Below are 24,845 nucleotides of genomic sequence, written 5' to 3' on the forward strand. Positions count from 1 at the left end.
CTCCTCGACCATCCAGACGTTCTTGTGTTGCCAGTTCAGGAAAGCTGAGCTGAAGGGTGGAGAAGAAGGTGCACCCTGGGAGGAGAGGAGGCTCATACAGGGGCCAACACCCCCAAACCTCGTTTGGTTCAGTTTGTTTTCAGAGACAACAACAGGTGTACGAGGTAAGCCAACGAGGAGAGAGGGTGTAACCCCAAGAGATTGGGCTTGGGGTGCCCAAGCACGTAGCTATTAGTTCAAATACCAGCTAAATCCCTATGTCATAAACAAGAGGACTTAGCCAGTGAGTCAGGTTTTATACAGTTTATGCTATAAAAACAAAATGAAACTTGGCCAGTGGCTTACCACTCCAGCCCTGAAATTCAGATGCTGGGCAGGAGGGAGCTGAGGGCATCTCCATCCGTGAGGAGGGGAGAGCAGGAAGTTCCTGGTGGGGACGAGGTGACAGCTCCTGCCAGATCACTCAGCTCTTGGCCAGCCAGGAAAAAAAAAGAGATCTTCTGTTGGAGATCAGCCCAGATGTGGGGGGTGTGTAGGAGTTGGGCTGCTTTTGGGGTAGGTGGAGGGGAGTTTCTGTTGAGTCTGAAATCTAAAGAGTCAAGAGATGTGCTTAGCCAGCACTCTGAAGAAAGAACGAACTTCTTTTCCAAGATGAGGCAATGAAGCCCTACTCTTTTTTTTTTTTTAACTTTTTATTTGGTATTGGGATATAGCCGATGAACAATGTGATAGTTTCAGGTGGACAGCCAAGGGACTCAGCCATACATGTACATGTGTCCCTTCTCTCCCAGACCCTACTCCCATCCAGGCTGCAACGTAACTTTGAGCTGAGTCCCATGTGCTATACAATAAGTCCTTGTTAACTATCCATTTTAAATATAGCAATGTGTACATGACCATCCCAAACTCTCTAACTATCCCATCCACTCCTGGCAACCATAAGTTCATTTTCTAAGTTTGTGAGTCTCTTTCTGTTTTGTAAGCTCATTTCAGCTTCCACATATAAGGGATGTCATATGATATTTCTCCTTCTCTGTCTGACTTACTTCACTCAGTATGATACTCTCTAGGACCATCTGTGTTGCTGCAAGTGGCACTATTTCTTTCTTTCTAATGGCTGAGTAATATTCCATTGTATGTATGTACTGCATCTTCTTTATCCATTTTAATGAGGTTCTACTCTTAAAAGCTGTTTATTTGATTCAGTTACAATCTCCTCTTCTCTTCAGTTTTATTTTGAAAACTTTATGTCCACTTCTTAAGACTATTGGAGATGTCCTGGAGGGAGGGAGCTGTCACCCAACTTAAAAAGAGTTTCACTCTGGATTTTAGCAATAAAGATTCTATGATAAGACTGAGCGGACTTTTTATGAGAGAAACATAATTCATTCTCCCAGGAAGATATTACTAGGAAAAGATGCTCATTCATCATGAAATTACTTGTCCTTACCATTTTTTAAAACTAGTATGAAAGTATTCTGGTGACAGTACAGTAGAATGTATGACAATGCCAGGCCCCTGAACTCCCCCACCCCCAGGTGCAGACTGGAAATACCCCCAGGAAAGCATTGGTCTAGGGTAGGATCCCACTGTGGCAACTACTCTCAGGTCCCTCAAAATGCAACAGGTCTAGAACACCTGGATGAGGCTGTAGCAAAGTCCATCTCCCCCAGGGCGCTGGAGGAAAAACTGGGCTAACATTATTGTAAATCAACATGTGACTGAAGTAGAATCTGATCTCTTTTCTCTGAAAACCACCTTCTTGTCCCACACCTTTTTGATAACGAACAGTGAGTAAGAAAAGACAAACTCCCCGCCTGCGGAAGGTGGCTGCTGACGCTTCCCTTTTCTGTCCTTTGTAGACCCTTCCATCATGAACACCTGGAAGGAAGAAAACTATTTATACGACACCAGCTATGGTAGCACAGTAGGTAACTAACTCCCCAGCACTTAAGACCCCCTTTACATTCTGATTCTGTTTTTCTAAAAGCCAAAATTTTATGTCGTAAGGAGGGGGATCTTAATGCCCCTTATGTTTTCACTGCCACAGATTTGTTGGACAGCAAAACTTTCTGCCGGGCCCAGATCTCCATGACAACCACTGGTCACCTTCCCATTGGTAAGTTGTCCTGACACCCAAGGCTGAGTGTACCTTATGCAAGTGCTTACTGAGAATTAATGAGAATTACCAATGCTCTGCATTTCCAGCTTTGCTGGAGGCTTTCCCACAGAAGGTCTGGGAAAGGTTTATAAAAGAACTGCTTTTGAGTTCATATTTATCTATTGAAAATGATCGGTAAACATGTGTCTAGGAAAAGTGTTTCCCTACTGTGAAACCAAGTCACTCTCTTGTGACAAGAAAAACTCTCTTTTCAATAAAAACTTACTTTTGTGAAATTATCTGATAAAATCATTAATAAATGGGTATATTTATGGGGGAGAAGGCTCTATTTAATTTTCAACAAGCTGTCTTTGGCTTTAGAAAAAGAATGTCTCGCAGTGGAATCCAGAGGTCCGTGAACTTGGGAAGATGGTCTCTGGGTTGAAGGTGCAGCTGCTTAAAACTTCTAGAACCTTGGGAATCATGGGTCAGTTTTAAAGTCTGCACTTGAAGGTTCATCAGGACTATAGTTAGTCAGACCACTTGCACATTATGAGTTATGTTCATATTAGTTGTGTTCAAGATTGGATGTATCCGAAGGCTATCCATGACTCAGTCAAAGTCACAGTGAGTGAGAGGGTGGGTCTGTTGGGAGTCTGGGAGAGGGGCTTTCAGGTTATTCCTCTCCATCCACTTACAAATAGGTCTATTGGTAGGAATGAGCGCACTGGGAAGGTGAAGAGATGGTTTCTTGCCAACTCTTGATCTCATTGCAAACTTGTGGCTCTGTCTGGCTCTGTAAAATAGACCTTAGACCTGTTACAAGTGACTCTATCTTTTCCTGGAACTTAATTTGGGGGCAGCTTCAGAACTCGGATTTAAAAAGAGTGTTTGTGAAAGGCAAGAGTCAAACAACAACCCCTTCTCTCTCTCTCTCTCTCTCTTTTTTTTTTGGCTTTTGTTGAGTGTGTTGTTGAGAACTGAAAAAACGAAAGCTTTTGGTTTGAGGTTTTGTTTGGTTCAAGCCCCTTGATTGAGACAGGGCTGGGAGCCAGGGTAAATGCTTCTGGAATTGAGGTGAAGAGAGAAGGACAGTTCATTTTTTTACTTCCCCCTCCCCCACTGTGGCCCATCGCATTATGTGTCACTCTAAATATTTGTTGAAATTAGGGAACTAGATCAAACACTGGAAACGTTCTGCAGTGGATTTGCCATTCTGGGGGAATTGAGCCAGTCAGAGTAAAATTTTGTTGCCACTCAGTCAAGACTAAGGTTTTCAGAGCTGAAGAAACCACCCCTGTCACCCTCTAACTTCCTGCCATACTTCCTAAGGTATTGCCTCCCATGTCCCGAGTCTTTGGCTTAGGGCAGAAGATAGCAACTAAGAATGAAGTTGAACTAACCACTTCCCGAGCCTCAGGGGTGGTTAGCTCTCAAGGCACCTGGGAAACCAAAAGCAGTAATCACAGCTCTGCTGCCCTCATGCCAGGCAACTCTGCTCTCTTTTACATCCTGACTTACCTGCTAGAATCTCAGAATCAATAGGGACCAATGTCCGTTTTCATGTTTGTGGGCTTCCCTGGTGGCTCAAGAATAAAGAATTCACCTGCAATGCAGGAGGCAGAGGAGACGTGAGTTCGATCCCTGGGTGGGGAAGATCCTCTGGAGGTAACAGGGAACTCACTACCTTCTGAGTTCACTTACTCTACTTTTGAATAGTCCCTCTTAAAATGAGCTTTATAAATCCATTCTCCTTCACACCTCTTGGTTCTTTTTTAAAAAGTTGATATGTTGTATTTTCATTTTTATTTAGTTCAAGAGATTTCCTTTCCTTTTTTCTGGTATGGGGCATGTGGGGATCTTAGTTCCCTGACCAGGGATTGAACCCATGCCCCTTGCTGTGGAAGCACCGAGTCATAACCACTGAATTGCCAGGGAAGTCCCTTCATTGATTCTTAATCTCTTTATCCTGGATTCCTATCCTGAAATTGTAACACAGGCTGAAAAAAGAGATAAGCCATTCAGGAGCTCTATCAGAATGATCACTTAATCAATTCGGTGTCTGGGTTGGTAAATTCTTTGGGGTAACAAGCCCTCCAGGTAGGATAGTTAATTACAGCCTTGTAAGGATCAATCCCTTTCAGAATAGTTTAGTCTCTACTGAATGGAACCAGGACCCCCCAACCCCCTCCCCACCCTGCTGCAACCCCCCAGGCCTGCCCGAAGACCTGTCATTCGTCTGAGTCTTCTGATTTCCAGCTCCCATGAAATGGAAGGCAGTTAAGTATCTTTATGTGTTTTAATGCAAGTTACAAGCCACACTGAGGTGAGGCCACACATAAACTGATGCCCTCGCTGATAAACACAGGTGGGGAAGCGGGCCGTGTTTTGATTTCTCTGTCATCTGCTCATTTCATAAAATGGCTGCCGCCAGTGTTCCTGATCTGCCCGATAGTCCCCAAGCCAATCATGCCAACGCAGGCTTGATGTGTTTATTCACCGACTCGCTGAGCCTAGAGCGAGGGTGGCATGGTCTATTATAACACTGAAATTTGTATATCCCGTAAAGAAATGGCTCACAGCTGAATCATATGCAAATACTTCTAATCTTTGCTTCTTGTGAAGCAGCTTAGCTGAAGTCATGCTCTGGAACTCTTCATAAAGTTGTGCCTTGGTGCTGCCCGGGTCCAGACTGGACCTTGGCCTGAGGTGCCTGGAAGCAGAGCAGGAGAAAGCCAAGCTGGACAACTTCCTCAGAGCAAGCTATTATTTTATAAGGATGAGTCACTTAACCACACGGCTAACTTCAAAGGTTCTGACTTTTATTTGAGGGCCAGGGGAAGAGCCAGGGGGAGAGGCCATCATATTAAGGTGAAGTTTCAGATCAAAAGATTTTAGTGCTGAGGCAGGTGGGTGATTCTACAGATTGACCCCCATGCACTGGGGACTGGAAGAAGAGGCTAGAAGAAATTCCAGTTTTTTTTTTTGCCTGTGGCTGCATATTCTTCCATACAATGATGGTCACATTTTTATTGAGGGCTTTTTTTTTTGGCTGAGGTTCTTCCTTAAGATGGATGGAGTCTAGCATGGGTAAATGGTTGACATCTCAAAGAGAACATTTCCTTTTGGTGTAGCTGGTCTGGGGGTTCTTAATCTGGAATCCATGGACAGCTAAATGGCCCACAAACTCCTGAAATTGCTACAGAATTTCATGAGTGCACACACACATATGTGCCTTTTTCTGGGGAGAGGGTCCAAGGTTTCCAGTTTATTCATAACGGTACTTTAATCTCCCAAAGTAATTGATTCTTGCATTACATGTGTTTGCAACCCCTAAGTAAGGATTGAGGCCAATAAGCTGAGAGACACTTACACTTGGGTTTTTCTGACTTCAGCCCTGGCTCTGAAATAATGGCCCTGCACCACTCCTGGATGCCATTTGAAAATAAGCTTTGCTTGTGGCCTGCTGGGTAAATGCCACTCTTTGTCTGCAGAACAACGTGGCCCTGTCAGAGTGATGCATCACTTGGAAACCGGGGTGGGTGCCAACCTGTCGCAATATTGTCACATCCTGATGGGATGTCGCAACCTCACTGTGAAACCTACAGAGAGGGAGAGTGGAGTCTCCTTGCATTTTCTGTGAATTTGTTTTTCCAGGTTTCAGAGAAATCTGAGTCAGGTGCAAACCCTCCTGCTGACATTGTTGTAGTGGGGAGGGAGTAGGGGGGGGTAGTGGAGGGTGGCGGTGCATTTAACCACCAGAAAAAGAGGTTTCTCTTCTAACCAGATCTTATTAAAACTCTTTCATCCACCCCACCACGACTTTCAAGCTGCTGGGAGCTTTGAGCTGTGACAGTCTGGGTGCTCAGAAAGGTGAATGCGTCTATGCACGTTGGGAAATACAGAATCATCAAATTGGAATGACTTCTCCCCACTGACTAGAGTGTTGCAGAACTGAACCTGATTCTTGGCAGGGAAAGCATTTATGAAATCTGTTATGTGGCACCATCTTTGTAAATGGCATAGAATAGTCGTTATGAGTAAAACCTCTGGATCCTGCTAGTACTTTCCTCATAGGGTTATTGTGTGAATCACATAATGTGCTTCATGTAAAGTATTGACCGAGTGCTGGTATAAAGTAAGTGCTAAAGAAACAAGAGCTAGTCTTTACCATTTTCATAGGAGCTAGTGGTGTTCAAACCTTACTGAATAATCAACCACTCCTGCCAATCTCGAATGCTTGGATCCTCTTCCTTTGCCAGCAGTGTTGGTCTGATTAAAATGCTCTTGAAAGCCACACGTGGGTCAGCAAACCCTAAGTTAGGGAACTCTGATGTAAAGCCCACAGAAGAGATGTGATAAACTGGCCCAATTTCTTATTGGGATTGGCTACCACTTACAAGCAGTTCTGTATTCAAGTTGGCAGATTTTTGATGGTGGGATTTTTTTTTTTTGGGTAAGATCTGCTTTAGTTCTCCTGATACTGGACATGCCCACTGACATAAATACACACACACACACAGAGGCACACACACACACAGGAATACACACACACACTAAGTCATTTAGTTTTGTTTTTAACAAGTTTTATTTCACAAATTTGCCTCTGTCATTTTCTCTTGTTGATAATTTCAAGGGTCACCATAATGAGTCATTTGTTAAACTAATTTATGTTTCCACAGTCCACTGTGGCCCTCTGTGCTGAGCTCAGGCCAGTCAATGGCACCTTTGTCTGGCTGATTAAAATGTAACTTTGCATGCCAAAAAAGGCACTCCTTTGGCTTAAAAGTCATCTTTCTTTGTTTTAAATGTTTACATTTTGGTATTACATTAGAAAAAAAAAAAAAAACTGTTCGATGACCTAAATCCTTCAATGACTTCTTATCTCTCACAGAATAAAAACTAAAATCCTCAAAATATCCAATAATGCCTTAGTGATCTGAACATCACTGTTTCCCCTCTGCCCCTTGCTCACAGCCACACTGGCTTCCTTCTATTCTGTGTACATCAACCTCAGGGTCTTTGCACTTACTGTTCTCAGGCATAGAAGGCTCTTCCACAAGTTCTCTGTGTGACTGTCTTCCTCACACCCTTCTGGTCCCCTTATCAGTTCTTCTGTGACCACCTTATATTTAATTGCAAATTATTCCCATTCCCACATGTCTACCCTTTTTTTCTCACCCTGACAGTTTTTCTCTGGAGCACTTATCATCTCTGCTCTGTTTTGTTCACAACCAACTACCTGAACAGTGCCAGGCATGTAGTAGGTGCTCAATAAATACTGGTGAAATGAATGAATGAAGATGATAATTGTAGGAAATAGGGAAATGAAGCAGCTCTCCTTTTTTTCTCTTTAGCAGAGTCACCTGATATGAAAAAGGAGCAAGACCACCCCACAAAGCCCCACACAAAAAAGCACAGTAAGTTGGCTGGCTTTCAGTTGCCTCTTGGCCCTTCCTTTCGTACAAGTGGAGGGTTACTGGAGGCCACCAGTTTTAAGGCAAACACTGCCTCTTCCTGCTGCCTGCATTTCTTCACCTCAAATTGGGTGGGGTGTGAAAAGAGAGGCATCACTTCTTGGCCAAGCAACCCCCTCTGCAGTGGTTTCTCAAAGTAGAGTTTCAATGGCTATTTCCTCCTCACTCTGGTCTATTTGTTCTACCACTGAGACCTCTGTGAATGGGAACTTCTTATAGGCCTGGGGTGGGCTATCCCCCTTTCTCCAGGGGTAAAAAAAGGGGTGGGATGAGGAGAAAGGTGGGAAGAAACAGCTGAGGTGTATTCTTTTTTTTCTTTTGCTGAATGTTGGCTTCTTACTTTTGTTGAGTTACTGTGCCAAGAGATATTGTTTATTCTTAAGCGTCAGCAGTGCTTTTGCGGAGCTGTATTTCCCCCAATAATAAAATCTTATGAAAGTGTATGAAATATCAGAGATGTAGAGTTGGTGGGGGAAAGAGATCAAGGTGGTATAATTTGGAAATTGTAGGGGTTGGACATCTTTGCTATCTTCTGCTCCAGGTCATCCTGAAGGACTGAAGGAACACAGCCTCTCTAACTGGGGCTTGGGGAGGGAGTTTGTGTCACAAATCCTATGGGGATAGAATTGAATTTGGTTGCTAATGTCATTACAGTCACTGTTTTATTTTCAGATTGACTCCCTCAACCCCTGTGAGACCCCACGGCAGTATATTCTAGACCTAAGAGTTCTAGAACCCTGAGCATTTGGCTGACACACAATTGTTGGGTTGCAGCTGTCTAATTGGTTGAGGTTCTATTAATAAATAAAAGTGGTTGAGCATTGTTCTTCTGGGGAGTAACGGGCTGAAACGAATCCCCAGCAATCTGTCAACCATATTTTGAAGATACTCCCACTAGCCTAGGTGATCTAGACTGATTTTTTAAATTTGATTTTTTTATTGAAGTTGATTTACAATGTTGTGTTAATTTCTGCAGTACTGCAAGGTGATTCAGTTATACATATATGTATATATCTATATACACATATTTTTTTATTATTTTATTTATTTTTTACTGGAGGATATAGCTTTATAATATTGTGGTGGTCTCTGCTGTACATCAGTGGGAATCAGTCATACATACACACACACACACACACACACACATATATCCCCTCCCTCTGCATCCTTTTTTAAAATATCTTTTCCACTATGGTTTATTTATAGGATATCAAATATAGTTCCCTGTGCCATACAGTAGGACCTTGTTGTTTATTCATTTTATCTATAACAGCTTACATCTGCTAACCCCAACCTCCCACTCCATCCATCCCCCAACCCCTTCCCCTTGACAACCACAAATCTGTTTTCTAGGTAAGACCTAATTCTTTTGTCTTGACTTTGCCACTGATTTGTTGTGTGACCTTGGTCAAGTCAGTTAACTTCTCCATGCTTCAGCTTTCTGATTTGTAAAATTAAAAAACTGTGTTAGTTCATTCTTAAATACTCAATACTGGGGATGCTGCGATGTGGTGTCATAGGTGGGTAGCAAGGTACTGAGTATCTCTTACTTGATGGAAGATGTTTCAGCTCCAGGCTTCCTCGAGCTGTTCTTTGGTGTGACTTAAGCTGCCAATAAACTCTTTCTTTTCCACTTGGCCTCAGATCCGCGAGGGACTCACTTATGGGAATTCATCCGCGACATCCTGCTGAACCCAGACAAGAATCCAGGGTTAATCAAGTGGGAAGACCGGTCTGAGGGCATCTTCAGGTTCTTGAAATCAGAGGCTGTGGCCCAGCTATGGGGGAAAAAGAAAAACAACAGCAGCATGACCTACGAAAAACTCAGCCGAGCCATGAGGTTAGGAGTTTCACGTCTCCAAACATGAGAAGTCCACATGACCATTTATTCCCCCAGCCATCTTAATTAGACCAGCCCCCTTATGCAATGTCTTTTGTTACAGATATTACTACAAAAGAGAAATTCTGGAACGTGTGGATGGCCGAAGACTGGTATATAAATTTGGCAAGAATGCACGTGGATGGAGGGAAAATGAAAACTGAAGCTGCTGACACCTTTGAACACAAAGCTAAACACCCCCCCAAATGATAACCAACCATGAAGTTCCCGGACATAAATATTTCAAAGACTACTTTTTTCTGATATTTATGTACCACGAGGGGGAAAAAAAATACATCTACTTCTAACAGGAAGAAGGAACATGACAGTTGATAAAATTATTTTGTTACTTTTGAAGTATGTCCTATATGGGGAACAAACGTACACAGTTTTCTGTGAAATATGACGCTGTATCTGGTTGTGATTTGTTTTTGACTCTTTCGTGAAGTTCTTTTCTGCTGCAAGAAGGACAGTGTCTTGTGCTTCTTGCTAAGAGAAAGAAAAATAATCAGAGGGCATTAAATGTTTTTATATGCAAAATGATTTAGGAAAAGGTGACATGTCCTCCACATGTAAGCATTCACGTGGCCTCCTCAAGTGAGGTGGATGTGGTCGCCAGGATAAACTTCAGGGTCTCAGATTGATGGGATGAACCAGAAGGATGTTGGGATGTTTACCTTGACCTTCAGGAGTGAGTGAGTGGAGACTGAGGACTTCTGCAGTCCAGGCTGGACTGTAATCACTGCATAATCACATAACTTTTTTGTTTAAATCAGAGAAGAATAATGGTGCAAGGGGCTTTATACTCATTCAGGAATGATTTACCTGGTGTGAAGTCTATCTTCCCTCCTCCTTCTCAACTCATTGGTGAAAAACTTCAGTTGCCACCTCTGCTCACTTTTGGTTATTTAAGAGAAGGCCTGGCCTTGGTTATTTTTATATTAATTGCTTAAAAAAATCAGTGGGAAAAGGAGATGATGAGTTTTCTCTTGTATTCCCATTATCTGTGGTTTCAGAATTGGCACAATTGACATTTTTGGCTGAATTCTTCTTTGTTGTGTATTATTTTGGCTGTCGTGTGTGTTTTGAGATGGTTAGCATATCTATGACCTCTACCTGCTATATGCCAATAGCACTGTGGTCGTCAAAGTTGTGACAACCAGAAATGTTTCTAGACATTGCCAAATGTCCCCCAGTTTGGGTAGGTGTGGGGATTGCCTTTGACTGAGAACCACTGGTTTAGCCAGTCAAGATGAAGATGGTGATTTACTCTCAGAACAACAGCAACAATATCCCTGGAGTGAAGACTTTAAAGTCAACCTATTTTTCATTTTTAAAATGTTGGGACAATGGGTTGGAATCGCTAGAGGGACTTCTTTTCAGAACCCCAGATGAGAGCTAGAATTAGATAACTTAAACAAGAGCTAACAATGCAACACATTTTCAGTAGCATGACAAAACAGAGAAAAAATTATATTGTAGAAGGAAACACAGAAGAGAGAGAGGGAGACAGACAGAGAGAGGTTATTTTCAGGGAAATATATTTGCAGATATTGCTTCTTATAATCTTTCCTCTTTCGGATAACCTTCCTGTCTCATTTTAACTCTTTCCAAAGTGAATGATGTCTTGTCTAGATTGGGATCTAGAGGAATGTTAAAACAAACAAGCAAACAAAAAAAGACTAAAGAAAGGAAGGATGAAAGAGAAAAACAGAAAACTCAGTTCAGGAGCTGTGGTCAGGAAGGAGTTAGAGACTTTCCTCAGTATCTGTAATTTGACAATGCTGAGTAGTACCTCTGGAGGTTACCAAGCCAGGCAGAAAGAAAAACAACTCAGTTGTACCTTCAGAAGGTCATTCATCTCACTAAGCTGTGCTCCAAGGTCACTGGCCATAATGGCTCTCATTATAAGGACAATGAGCAGCCCAAATCGGAGGCATTCCCACAAGAAAGACAAACCTTGCTCTCCAAGCAAGGCTGTAGAACTGAGGCTTTCCCAGCAGTTGACCATACTTCCCACAGAAGAGATTAAACTTCCAGATATTTGAATTAATGTAAACATGTGAATGTTTGCATGTCTGTGTGTAGTTATTAAGAGACATCTGCTAATTTGCTCTCTGCTGTCCTCTGGCTTGGCCTGTTCATCATCTAAGCTGCCTGGATCATTCTCTGAGCTCTCCCTTCCTCAAAACTGTAAGTTTCTCATGTTCCTCCAAATTGGTCTTGGCTCTTTCTTCACCCTCTCTGTTGAAGAGCAACCCCTGCTAGGTAGTGAGTCTGGGGTGTACTGACTGGAACACTGCAGATAATTAGCAGATTGTGTTATTTGTTGAAAGTGACGGTTTCTTGGCACCTGGTTCCTACTTAAATAGGTTGGCGTATTAAGTTCTCAGCATATCTCTCTATTGTCTTGGCTTGAGTTTGATGCATTTTCTATGTGCTATTCGTGACTTGGAGAACGCAAGGTAATTGAGCCATGCCAACTTGGGGTGTGAACAGAATCTTTCCCACCCCAGTGTTGCAAGGGAGAGAAAAATCTCAGCAACAAGCCAGCAGTAGGTGAAGCCCCCTTCTTTTGGTAACTCACAGCTTCTCACTTAAGAAGCTCTCATCTGAGCCAACACTCCTATGGTCACTACACATGGCCTCCTGAAACCCCTCTTACACTAAAGGCTTGGGCTCTTATTTTATTTTTTCATAGGAACCCGAGGAAGGAAATGTATTGCTAAGACTTTACTAGATTCAGATCATCTTGGGGCCTCTAGTTAATTGACTTGATGAAACCAGCAAAGCCCTGATTCCCAGTGACGTGCCTACAACTTCTGGAAGTTGCTTTCTGAGCAGCACAGACCAGGGCAGTGAGTTTTTCTTTGAAATGTGCTTGTTCTCCTTTCAAACTCTTCTCTTGCTAGACTGTAAGCTCTGTGAGGGCAGGGATGATATCTTAGCAATACTGTTTTTTCAATACCTACATGAGATAGGTCCTTAGTAACTATATGATGAGTTAATGAATAAATGTCTTCTGGAAGACTCCTCGGATTGGGAGCCCATATCCGTAATCGTGATGTAAATTGTTTCTTTACTGGACAAAGAGCACAACAGCCAAAACTTCAAGGACTTACTATCTGTCAGATGAACATTTTACTGTGAGATTCTTTACTTTGCCTTCCTACCTGAGCTGAAATAAAACCAAAACAGGTTATTTGGTTCTGCAAATCAACCTATGTTGTGTGAGAATTCTGTCACCTCACTGGGAACTGTGAGAATTACCTGGTATATGAGAAGCCAGTTATGAACCTTGAACCTGTCTTAAACGATGAAGATTATGAATGTTTATATGATGTAAATTTCTATTTAAGTGTAAAGCAGTTCTAAGTTTTAGTATTTGGGGGTTGGTTTGTATTTTTTTTTCTTTTTGAAAAATATTGAGGGATCTTTTGATAAGGTTAGTCATGCACGTTAGATTTTAGTTTTGCAAGTGTGTTGCTTTTCAAATGTATAAAATATAGGAGAAGTTAAAATAGTAAGAGGGAAAGACAATTATATTATTCTTCTATCGTTAAAAAAAAAGTTGAGTGACTACTTGTGTGCACAGCATGGAACCATCTTTGGGAGGGGTCTATCTAACCATATAGGGTGTAAGAGATGCTCCACAGGAGCCCACGGAATGGCTACTTCCTATGTGAAAGAAAGTACGTGAGCTGAATTAGCCTCAGCACTGCTTCTCAGGATTCCATTTCTGGAATAAGAGAGAGAACATTGAATAAAAACGTGTTGAGACTGGGTGTCGCAAACCACTGAAATGTGTAAGCCTTCAAGAGTTTAGCTTAATTGGGATTAACCTTTCTGTAACTGTCTGCCTAATTCTTGCTTTTGTTCCCATCTGGCTTCTGGGTTGACATTTTTTGGGGAAGCAACCCTACTGCCGCTATTTTTTTAACAATCAGAAACCTTGCCCTTGAAACTGTGTTAAATTCAAACTGAATATTTCTGTTTTATGAAAGAATTATTTTTTTCAAAATACAGGTTTTTTTTTGTTTGTTTGTTTGATGGGTCCCAGAAAACACTAATAAAAACTACAGAGACCAGCCTGTAACTGTGTGTTTCATGCTTCAACAAGCCATCCAGAACTGGGCTTAGAGGAATGCACTTAGTCTGTAGCAACACAACTTAGGCAGTTTCTGCATGTGTTTACTCAATAATCATTTACCGAGCATCTATTCCTACGTGCCAGGCATTGTCCTAGGCACCGAATTATGGCAGAAAAGGAAAGAGGCAAAAAAAATTCTGCTCTTGTGACATTTATGTTCTATTGGATGGAAACAGACAAGAAACAAAATATTGACAAACACAACATGGCATATCAGATGTGTCGTCAAGAGATGTAGAGCAAGGAAGAGGAGTAGAGTATACTGGGTATGTAGGGGTGATTGTGAGTTTTGGCAGGGTTAAGAAAGATGGAAGGAAAGGAACCGTGTAGATAGCTGGGGTGGGGAATGGTACCCTATTGGAGGCACCAGCAAATGCAAAGTTCCTGAGGTTCTTGACACCTGTTCCTGAGATGTCCAAAGAACAGGAAGATAGTCTGTTTGCAAGATAGACTCAGCAATAGTAGAAAATAACATTAGAGAGCTTGGAGGCCATGCTGAAGGCTCTAGTTTGAGTGAGATGGGGAACCAGAGAGGAATACCACGCTCCATTGCTGGTTTGAAAGGGTCTTTCTAGCTGTTCTGTTGAGGATAAATTGCAGGAAGCCATTCAATGCTTAGAGTACATTCCTAGTGAAGGATGAACAAAGGGAGGCAGAAAAGATCACTGTCACATCCAGCTTTCCAATACCACACTTAAAAACATTTCCAGGCAGGACATACGTTCTACCAGTTCATAGCATATTTCTCCTGGGGGTGTGGAGTCTTCAGTCCTTCACTTAAATTCATAAGTCACAATGAAAATAACTTGGGGAAGAACCAGTTGATCCCAGGAACTGGGATGTGTTCTTTGTATACATGATTGCATTTAATCCACATGCATCTTGTTATATATAAATATTATCTCCAATTTTCAAATGAAGGAAATGAAGGTCAGAAAGGTTAAATGACTTTCTTAATGTCACACAGTTAGTAGTAATTGGTAGAACTGGCATTGTTCACCCAGCTCTCTTTTTCCAAAAGTCCACGTTCCTTTTTTTTTTTAACTGCACCAGGCAACTTGCAGGATCTTGGTTCCCTAACCAGGGACTTAACAGGGGCTATGGCGGTGAGAGCACCGAGTCCTTGCCATTGGACCACCAGGGAATTCCCCCCAAAGTCCATACTCATAACACTAACATTTCTTTAGTGTGTCAGAACACTAATGTTTTACACACACACACACACACACACACACACACACAGAGTTTCATGGTTAAAGACATTGAAGAAACAGTACTGAGTCAAATGATGTATTACAGAGTTATTTACTATAGGCTTTTCCAGAGCCTTTGTGTTATGACGTGCATTATGAATCTGTAAGAGAGGTAAAAAAGCGTTCCCAATTCTCCAAGCCTATTTGACAATGGAACTTTTTCATCAAAGAAGACTTCATGAAATCAGCACCCTTTGGAACACTCAGGGAAATGATGATCTCTTGAGATTACCTCTCTGAGCTACAAGAAGCAGTATTTTCATTTTCAGGCCAAATTAGTATGCTGATAATATTCAAGCACATCAGAATCAGCCCACTTAATATAAATTCCATTTTTTTTTCCATGAAGGAGAAATTCCCTCATTGCCTTGGGAATTATTTGCACTGACACATGTCTCAGTAATCATGAAGAGCTTGCGGAGTATCTCCTCTTTGGGAATCAGGAACTCTCCTGAATTTTAACTCTTTAGAAATATCTGTTTGTCCAAAAGTATAGGTGCTAGCCACATGTGGTGATTAACATTTAAGTTAGTTAAAATTATAGAAATGAAAATATAGCTTGTTAATTGCACTACCATATGTGTAGTCACATATGGCTAAAGGTTTCTCTATTGGATAAACAGATATAAAACATTTCCATAATCAAAGAACATTCCAATGGACAGCACTGCTCTAGAATCTGACTTGGGAGGATGGGATAAGGGTGGAAAGGGGAAAGGGTAGTGAGCAAAACTAATCAACAGTGAAATAAGATCCACTAAGCCTTAGAAACCAGAGGTGACCCTGAATTCTAGAGAACAAAAAATTAATAAAGATCCAAAGCAAATATCTCTGTGTTTGCTGGAATGGTGACAGTTATCTACGAGTGCAAACAAGTTCCATGCTGTCAGTGGAGTCTTGGAGTGGGAGGAATTGACTATGCTTATCTCCAAATCCCACAAATACTTTATAGTTATTAATGTGAACATTCCAAGAACGTGGCTCTCTGGTCGAAAATTTTGGTATTGAGGAGATATCACTGAAATGGGAAGGGAAACGAAACGTCCAAAATAGGAATAGCTGGTATTGCCCACTGTTGGCTATAAATGTCATGAACACCATTTTCTTCCTACTTTTCAGGACCGACTTCTTGAGTGAGTAGTTGACCAATGGTGGTGGTGGTTTAGCCACTAAGTTGCAACCCCACGCATTGTAGCCTGCCAGGCTCCTCTGTCCGCAGGATTTCCCAGGCAAGAATACTGGAGTGGGTTGCCACTTCCTTCTCCAGGGGATCTTCCTGATCCGGGATTGAACCTGTGTTTCTTGCCTTAGCAGCTGGATTCTTAACTGTTGAGCCACTAAGGAAGCCCAGCTGACCTATAGACTATTTTCTTATGCCTCAATTCTCTTCTCTTAACCCACAATCTGGCCTCTGTTCATATCAAGTCACTGAAAATGCCCCGTGAAGATCATAGTCAAACTCATCCATACCTCGGGGACTTGGTTTCAGTTGTTCCCTTCACCTAAAATACACTTTTGATGGCCTTGTGGTTGGCAGATTCCTAAAGCCACCTTTGTTAATCACTTGAGCTTCAGCTGCTCACCCACTGTCTCCATGACTTGCTATTGTACTATCCTCATTTTATCTTCTTTTTAGAACTATCACTGCTTGAAATTACATTTTTAGGTCATTATGTTACTCTTACAGTATTTGTATTCCCTGCTAGAATGGAAGCTTCAAGAGAGCAGGTATCTTGTCCACCACATTCACCAATATATTCCTAGCGTTAGGATGTGCCTAACATATGTATCTGGCTCAATGAATATTTGTTGAATAAATGAAGGACTTTTTTTGTTTTCAAATTCCAAGACCTTTCTTTTGACTTCATGATTTTTGATATTGCTGACCTCCCTTTCTACTTTGGAAAAGATCCATTTCCTTTGCTGCAACAGTTTTCTTCTCCTGCTTTCCTCATTCTTCAGTTCTTACTCTTCCCATCCTTCTAACGACATGTGCTCGCCAAGATAAAATCCTTAGCCCTTACCCTCCTCTCTTTACATTCTCACCCTCAAAGCTTAGGCTCTTGAAAGCTCAGTTTAGAGACTTTGTAATGATATGAGGGATGAACAGGCTATTTTCTTTCTGGTCCTGGCTTCAACTCTAACTGGCTGGAGACTGCAGTCATGTCATTTAACTTCTCCATTCTTTAGTTTCTTACTTTCCTAAATGGAAATATATACACTTAATTCACAGCAGTGTTGTGGGAATGGAGTGGACAGAATCTAATATTTATGGAGGTTTTATACAGATAGGCACTGTGCTAAACACTTTGCATTTGTTTATTTATTTGTTTCTTTAAATCTTTGCTCATGAGATAGGTTCACTGTTATTTCCATCTTGTAGTTGAGGAAACTGAGGCTTAGAGAGGCAAAGAATCTTACCTGACTTCACCCTGCTAGTGTGTGGCAGAGCTGAGATTTGAAACTCTGCCTGAGTGGTAAAGAACCCACCTGCTAATGCAGGCAGAGGTAAAAGACACCAGTTTGATCCCTGGGTCAGAAAGATCCCTTGGAGTAGGAAATGGCAATCCACTCCAGTTTTCTTGCCTGGAGAATCCCACGGACAAAAGAACCTGGCATGCTGCAGTTCATAGGGTCCTGAAGAGTGGGATACAGCTGAAGCCACTTAGCATGCATGACACACTGGCTGAGTCCAGAGTTGGTGTCTCAATCATGATGCTCTATTGTCTCTCTTGGAGACTGCTATGAAAAGAATTAACCACTAAACAATGTAAAAAAATTATTACTAAATTTGTGACAACTCTAAGAGAGGTATTTAAGGTCTTTAGTCTGGGAACACAATGATATCTAACCAACAAGGTTGTTTTCAAGTCATTTTACCTTGTGTTAAAGTCATACTTGATCATCCCTAGCCAGAGATGATGATTCAAGGAGTATTCAGTGTCGGATCTGCCTTAAGATCTCAGCCCCAGAGATGGTTGGAGCTGGAAGATCATTTGGTTTGAACTGCCATCAGAAACCCCAGAAGAGGAAATGGCAACCCACTGCAGTATTCTTGCCTAGAAAATCCCATGGAAAAAGGAGCCTGGCAGGCTATAGTCCATGGGGTTGCAAAGTATTGGCCATGACTGAGCAACTGAGCATGCAAGCACACACACTATAATAAAAGTGCAGAGAGCTTAATGTGCAAACCCAAGATGGTCACCCAGGCTCTTAACTAAGAGCAGAAGGCAGTCTTCCAGTTTTTCTGTTCACGCATCTTTTCATGCAAATGTGAGCTTTCCTGATTGTGGACTCCACCATCCCCCGTAACATGGAGATATCCTTTACAAAGTTTTTTTTCTCCGGACCTCCACGGTGATGCCATGTGACCTTCTTATGCTGATTCTTTCAATCTTATACTGGTTCTTCAACATCACCTCCCCTCTGGGTCCCCAGACAGGTTCAATAGGAAAAACTGCACATCCTGGATGTCAGTAGAAGAGCAGATGTGAAACCAGAGGAACCAAGTCAGAGCTGCTAAAATGTGATGAATGCAGAGATCCCTCGTGCTGGGAAGGAAGGAATATAAGAGATTATGAAATCTGGTAAAAATTCCATTAATCACCAGCTCTCTGACGTCGCACGTCGGCATTATTGTGTGTGTGCGTGTGTGCGCTTACGCACGTGTGGGCACGTATATGAGCCTACCCTCCTCTCTTTCACTCTCTGTATCGCTTTCAGAGTCCCTGTTTCTTTCCCATACCTTCCCTTCCTCTTGCTCACCAATCCCTTTCAGACTCCTTCCCTCTCCAAACCTGTCTTTCCAGGTTGCTGAAAGACGGAGGGCTGACAAGACGACAGTTCCAGTCCAGGGCCCGGAATGGTGCCATCTCTCTGAAAGCCTCAGTGGTGACAATAACAAATGGTATTTACCTAAGAGTTATTAACACATCAACTGTTCTCCCCTTGACTATTTAGTCTTGTCATTCAGCACTAATGGACTTTTCCAATGGCAAACAGAGAGAGAAAAAGAAAAACAAACAGTGTATTCACACTCGATAGAGCCGGTGACCCCTGCTGAAGCTGGGAAAACAGAGGCAATCTCTTCATTTTGACCTGAGGCCACGCCTCACCTGAGTGGGGAGGGAGACACAGGATTCGGGGCTTGTGAGGGACTCTCCGCTGAGGTGTCCTGTGAGAGGGAAAACAAGAAGGAAAGAACGTGGCTATGAGGTACTGGGGGAAAAGGGCTTCCCACAGTCAACAGTTTTCAGCTCCATATGGATCAGAGCCCAGGTGCCATACACGGCACTAGAGGCTGCCACAGTCTTGCTGCTCAAGACGCAGTACAAGGCAAAGTCAGAGGACTGGTCCAAGTTCACGCAGCAGGTTAGTGCATGAGCCCACTTGACTTCCTGTTCTACACCACTGTTCTGCATCCACCATTGATGTTCATTCTTTCTTGAGAAAGGAGATATCTTTAAGTCACTGGAAAATAGACTATTAGAATAAGAAGTACAGGCTTCTGAATGGGAACAATCCAAGTTCCAAATCTCATACCTTCACTGACAAGCTGGGTGACCTGGGTGACCAATGACTTAACCTCTACACCTCACCTTCCTCATGAACAAGCAGGTATTCTAAGCTGGTGCTTATACTTTCTCGGGGAGACAGCCGATTAACCAGCATATTACATGGCAAAGCAATCCATAATAGGGACATGCAGGAAGCTGGGACCTGGGTTCCAGGCAAGGCTCCATTACTAACTAGCCATGGGCCTTTAGGCAAGTTTCTTAAACGCTCTTGCTTTGGTTTCTTCATTTGTAAGTCAACAGGTTGGACTAGATCACATCTGAGGTTGTCCCAGATAGAGAGTTCCAAGAATTTATGAAAGTAAGTTTGAATGTAGTCTGAAATATATTTAAATATTTATGATTCTGCCCTGGGAAGCTTTGGTGAACTAAGGTAAACGTGAAATTATCTCTGATGGTTTTGTAAGGCCGTGGAAGTGGGAAGGGGAGTCGAGACAAAAGCAGCAGAGCCTGGATCCTTGGACATATGTGGTCAACTCCAGGGAAAGCTGCCCTTCAGGATCTAAGAACTATATCTTCACCTGGGAAAGCAGCCCCTGGGAATATGACTCAAGGGTAACAGTGAGGGCTGATATTTATGGAGTGCTTACTCTGATTGGGATAGTACCATGCACTTTACTTATATGATCTCATTTAACTCTATGAAGTAGGTAAATAGCATTGTTACCATCTTTCCCTTGGGAGGAGGAAGTGGAGACTTAGTATGATTAACCAATTTGCCCGGGTAGCAGAACTGGGACTTGAACACAGCTCCCAAGCAATGACATTTCTATTGCAAGAACCATTAAGCTGCTAGAGGAAGAACCTCCTGAAATTTAAACAGCTGAGCAAAGTCCCTTCTTTTGTTGAGTAGGCTTTCTTAGAAACAGGAAGTCAAATTTTACCAAAAATGCAAAAATAAACCACTTCCTGGGGCGCTGAGTGTAATTTGAAACTAAAAACTCATGATAGATATCACCTTTTCTTGAGGTTGATTGGTCCCTGTAATGCTAACAGTGGAACCACAGATGGGACATCCAGGGAGCTGCTACAGCAGGAATGCATTGCATGTCTACAAATAGCATCAGTCTCAGAGAATATGTTTATGACGTGCGAGTGCTGCAGAGTAAGGGGTATGGATGATGAAGAAAGAAGTAATTTCTGGTCCTGACAGTCAGCAAAGTCTTCACAGAAGAGTGGGATTTAAATTATATCTGATCACTATGTGAAAAAAGAGGTATGGAAAAATGTGAAGAAATTAAAAAAATAACCTCAAATCCCACCACTCCAAATAATCATGTACACATTTGGTGGATGTCATTCCAGGCTTCTAGACTAATAAAAACATAGATGAATTAAGGGCTGGGAGTTGGGAGGTTGGAAGGTTTTGCTGAAAGCATGATTTCACACTGTAGAATCTTACATATAAACTTTACTAATGGCTGAGCTATTCAGTAAAGAAGAATATATAAGTTATATAGATGGAATTATTTTATATTATTTTTATAATTTTAGTTATTTTTTGGCTACACTAAGCCAAATACTGGAAGGAATTCTTCAGGAACAAAAAAAATTATTTCAGTCTGGAAAGAGCTGAAAAGTCTAGTCTTTTGCTCTGTCTCTGGGAACACAAAACTCCCTGCTTTCAAGTAGTTTGGAGCCCAAAGATAATCCATGTAATGTCTGCACATTCCATAGAGTGAGCACTCAATAAGTGCAATGAAGAGTTGCATGGTCACTATATTTTATCTAAAATATTTACCTTTCTGGTCTCACTGGATGAAGAATAGCAGAAAAATGTCTTTGTTCTGGTACATAAAGTCTTGGAATTCTACCATATCTAAGTTGGGAGGGTGATGGTCTGGTTCACTGCTTTGGTGTTTTTCCTGCTCTGACAAGAACTAGAGGAGGGATTCCCAGGATTCAGGGACTTCAAGCTGCTGCACTGTCATCATTTGCCACACTGGGACGAGTTTGGAAATTTTTCCTCTGTGTGTGTGTGTGGTTGTACACACACTGGACTGTAAGATCTTCTGGGGCAGATGCTAGTCATATTCCTTGTTGCATCTTGGTACCCCACAGTTCTGGGCATGCGGTAAAATGTTGAATGAAGGCAAGGATGTGCATTTAAAAAATATTATTTATTTATTTGGCTGCACTGGGTCTTAGTGGCGGCACACGGGATCTTCAATCTTCGTCGAGGCATGCTGGATTTTTAGCTGAGGCATTCTGGATCTCTCAGTTGCAGCATGTGAACTCTTGGTGCGGCATTCAGAATCTACTTCCCTGACAAAGGATCCAACCTGGGTGCCCAGTGTTGGGAAGTCTTGGCCACTGGACCACTAGGGAAGTCTCAGGATGTGCATTTTTTCAGCTTTTGTGATTATATATGCTTTTTTAAAGGTATATTTTCTTTATTCATTTTAACCCATAAAAATTTCTTCTTCCTTTCATGAAAAATAAAAGAGGCAAAACCTCAGATTGGTGATCCAAGAGCTAACAGTTGTTTCCTTTCTTTTCTGTGTCTTTAACTGTTTGACGCCATTTTCACCGATTATTCCATTTTCTCTCAACAACCTTCTCAGGTTGGGATCAGGGCTCCATTTTACATGGGACAAAACATGCTCAGAAGGATGATTTTCCTTGCTCAAATCACACATGGGTTAAAGAAGGGAGATGTGATGGGAACCTAGGTCTATCTGATTTCAAAGCCCCATGCACTTTGCACTGCCCATATTGTCTCCATCCATGTACAGATGGCACGGTCCTTTGGTCCCCAGATGCATGGCCTCCTTTCTCACATTAAGAGGTGCATATGTCAGAGTTTCTTGGAGGAGATGAGGCTCTTGCCCTGCCATTCATTTTCAACAGAGTGGTTTCACTTTTGTTGACTTCACACTTCAGGCTTTCCTATAAAATTTCATTTGAGCAAAGTGTTTCAAAGCAAAATCAAACCAAATCAAACTGGAACAAACTAACCAGTCTCCTGACCTTGAGATCAGGAAACCTCTAAGGATTCTCCTATAAAAACTGAGTTCAGTTCTCTCCTGAGCCACCAGCCTTCAGTCTCGGAGAGGCTCCTGCAATGCAGAGGAGGGAGCCGGAAGGCCTGGCATTTGCTGCATTCCTGTGCTGTTGAGGGCTCAGCACCATTTCCCCCAGGAAAGAGGGGACTCTGGCAACATTACACTGAGACTATCTAGTGACTCACAACTCTCACTAGCTGACCTATGAGCTACTATGTCCTAATGGTTAAAAGCACAGGCTTTGGACTCAGATATATCTACTTTAAATCCTGATTTCTACTGATGGTCAGCTTTTTGTCTGTGACCAAGTTCCTTTATCCACTAAGCCTCAGCATCCTCAATGGTAGTGTTAGTCACTCTGTGATGTCCGACTCTTTGAAATCCCATAGACTGTAGCCCATGAGGCTCCTCTGTCCATGGAATTTTCCAGGCAAGAATACTGGAGTGGATTGCCATTCCCTTCTCCAGGGGAATCTTCCCAACCCAGGGGTCATACCTGAGTCTCCCACATTGCAAGCAGATTCTTTATTGTCTGAGCCACCAGGAAAGCCCAGAGACTTTGATAATAAGCAATTTATAAAGTCATTGCAAAGCTGAAAGGGGACTGTATGTACAGTACCCAAAGCTACCATTAATCGAACACTTACTGTGGACCGCTTGCTCTGGCCAGTGCTGTAGACATGTTGTCTTATTGCATCCTCACAACAACCTTGGGAAGGGACATGTTTGGCCTGTGACTGGTTACACGGGAAGCAGTCAGTAAGTGGGAGTTGTCGTTGTCTGGTTGTTGCTGTTACAGTGACAGGGTCCTGGATCAGTGGTGCCAGGTGACTGCAGGGCGCACACACATGTGACGATGCTGGGCTGGACCCTCCCAAGTGCTGCTTCTACCTGGGTCACTGGCTGGGGAGGCTGACAGCAGCCCCGAACTAAGGGCTCTTCTCAGTGAGCGCTTCCTGTTGGATTTTCTCCTCTCTTGGCCCGAAGAATTTGTGCTCCCCTCCTCAACTCCGGTTCTGATTAGGCCCCTACCAGTTGGCATTGATTGGCAAGAAGGCAAAAAGAATTTTCAGATCGATGACGACACCCTCTCATGCATTCCTTGGAAAATCTGAACAAAATGAGTGAGAATTCACTACCGTCTCCTCATCGAAACTGAGGTCCAGCACGTTGAAAAAAAAAAAAAAAAGAATTTTCAGAAAAACGCATTGGATTTTATTTTTGTAAGTAATTTTATTTGCTTTGTTTTCCACATTGCATGGCATCTGGGATTGTAGTTCCCCAACCAGGGATCAAACGCAGACCCCTGCATTACAAACACAGAATTTCAACCACTAGAGCACCAGGGAAATCCCTTGATTTTAAAACAGGAAACTGACTAGACTCTAGTCCTAGTTCTCCCACTTTCCAGACAGAAAATGGAGGTCTGTCATTCATTCACCATTGATGTGGGAGACCTTTGGCAAACCATAGAATCTCTCCTAGCCTAAATTTCCATACTTGAATAAACTGAAAAGAGAATGGATAAGGAATGAAACATTCACTGAGCACTTCCTATACGCCAGGAGTTTCATGTAAACTCTCTGAATTATCTCAGCACCCTGGAATTACTGCCACCAGCTTACAGATAACAAAACTGACAGTCAGGAAAATTAAGTGACCCCCAAGATCATACGATCATTAGGTGAGAGAAGCAGAACTTGAATGCAGGCTTTCTGAAACCAAGTCATAAGTTGTCTCTGCCACACCAACCAACAATTCCAAAGGCCGTCCAAGACCCCCCTCTCTGGGCACATCAAAGACAATATCTCTTCTTCAGTCTTCTGATAGGGAAACATCTCTCTGCCAGCTACCCAAGACACTTGGGGACAGGTGCCTGCAGTCTTTCAGTGGAATTTCAAGAGCTGTCTTATCTCCACCTGTAGGCCGCCTATCACTCTGTCTTTTGCAGGTAAGTTGGAATAATATGAGCCTCTGGTTTTTTCCTGAGATTTTTTTTCTTCTCTGAATCTACAAGCTTGGAACAAATGTAGCTTTGGCCCCTGTAAACAAACAGTGACACAGCTATATGACTCACTCACCAGTCATTTTCAGTGGCTTTCCACAGCATGGGCATGGCATGGCCCTGACCACCTGTTCTCATGTTCTGGGAAACTGGCTCCAGGACATGTCTGGGAGGACTAGTCTAGTTCACACATCAGGCAGAGTGGGCTGTGCTATCCTGGTAGAAGAGGTCTGAAGAGGTGAGGTAGGAAGTCTGAGAGTGAGGGGAAATTTACGGCTTTGCTAGGAAGGGTTTTGCTAGAAGAAATTGATCACTGGGCAACCAATTGATTTAGCATCTGCCAAGAGCCAGGTGCCTGGGATATAAAAAGGGGTGAGTTCACAGGATCTTAGAGGTAAAAC

The 24,845-nt window shown here is 42.5% G+C and overlaps 1 protein-coding gene and 1 non-coding gene across 2 annotated transcripts in view; both read left to right on the forward strand.

Annotated features, from left to right (window-relative positions):
• EHF (ETS homologous factor) overlaps nucleotides 1-13,545 on the forward strand; it is a 43,779-nt gene extending 30,234 nt beyond the window's left edge. Inside the window, exons 5-9 of the mRNA XM_043482516.1 lie at nucleotides 1,863-1,931; nucleotides 2,051-2,119; nucleotides 7,459-7,521; nucleotides 9,223-9,418; nucleotides 9,522-13,545. Coding sequence (XP_043338451.1) covers nucleotides 1,863-1,931; nucleotides 2,051-2,119; nucleotides 7,459-7,521; nucleotides 9,223-9,418; nucleotides 9,522-9,621 — 497 coding nt within the window. The 3' untranslated portion in view covers nucleotides 9,622-13,545. The remainder of the gene's footprint in view (nucleotides 1-1,862; nucleotides 1,932-2,050; nucleotides 2,120-7,458; nucleotides 7,522-9,222; nucleotides 9,419-9,521) is intronic.
• Nucleotides 13,546-23,510: 9,965 nt separating this feature from the next.
• Nucleotides 23,511-23,603, forward strand: LOC122450668. The gene has a single exon (XR_006272170.1). It is a non-coding gene; the product is annotated as a small nucleolar RNA SNORD116 (small nucleolar RNA).
• Nucleotides 23,604-24,845: the final 1,242 nt, after the last annotated feature.

The sequence above is a fragment of the Cervus canadensis genome, chromosome 11 (genome assembly GCF_019320065.1).
Source record: "Cervus canadensis isolate Bull #8, Minnesota chromosome 11, ASM1932006v1, whole genome shotgun sequence".
Classification (NCBI taxonomy): Eukaryota; Metazoa; Chordata; class Mammalia; order Artiodactyla; family Cervidae; genus Cervus; species Cervus canadensis.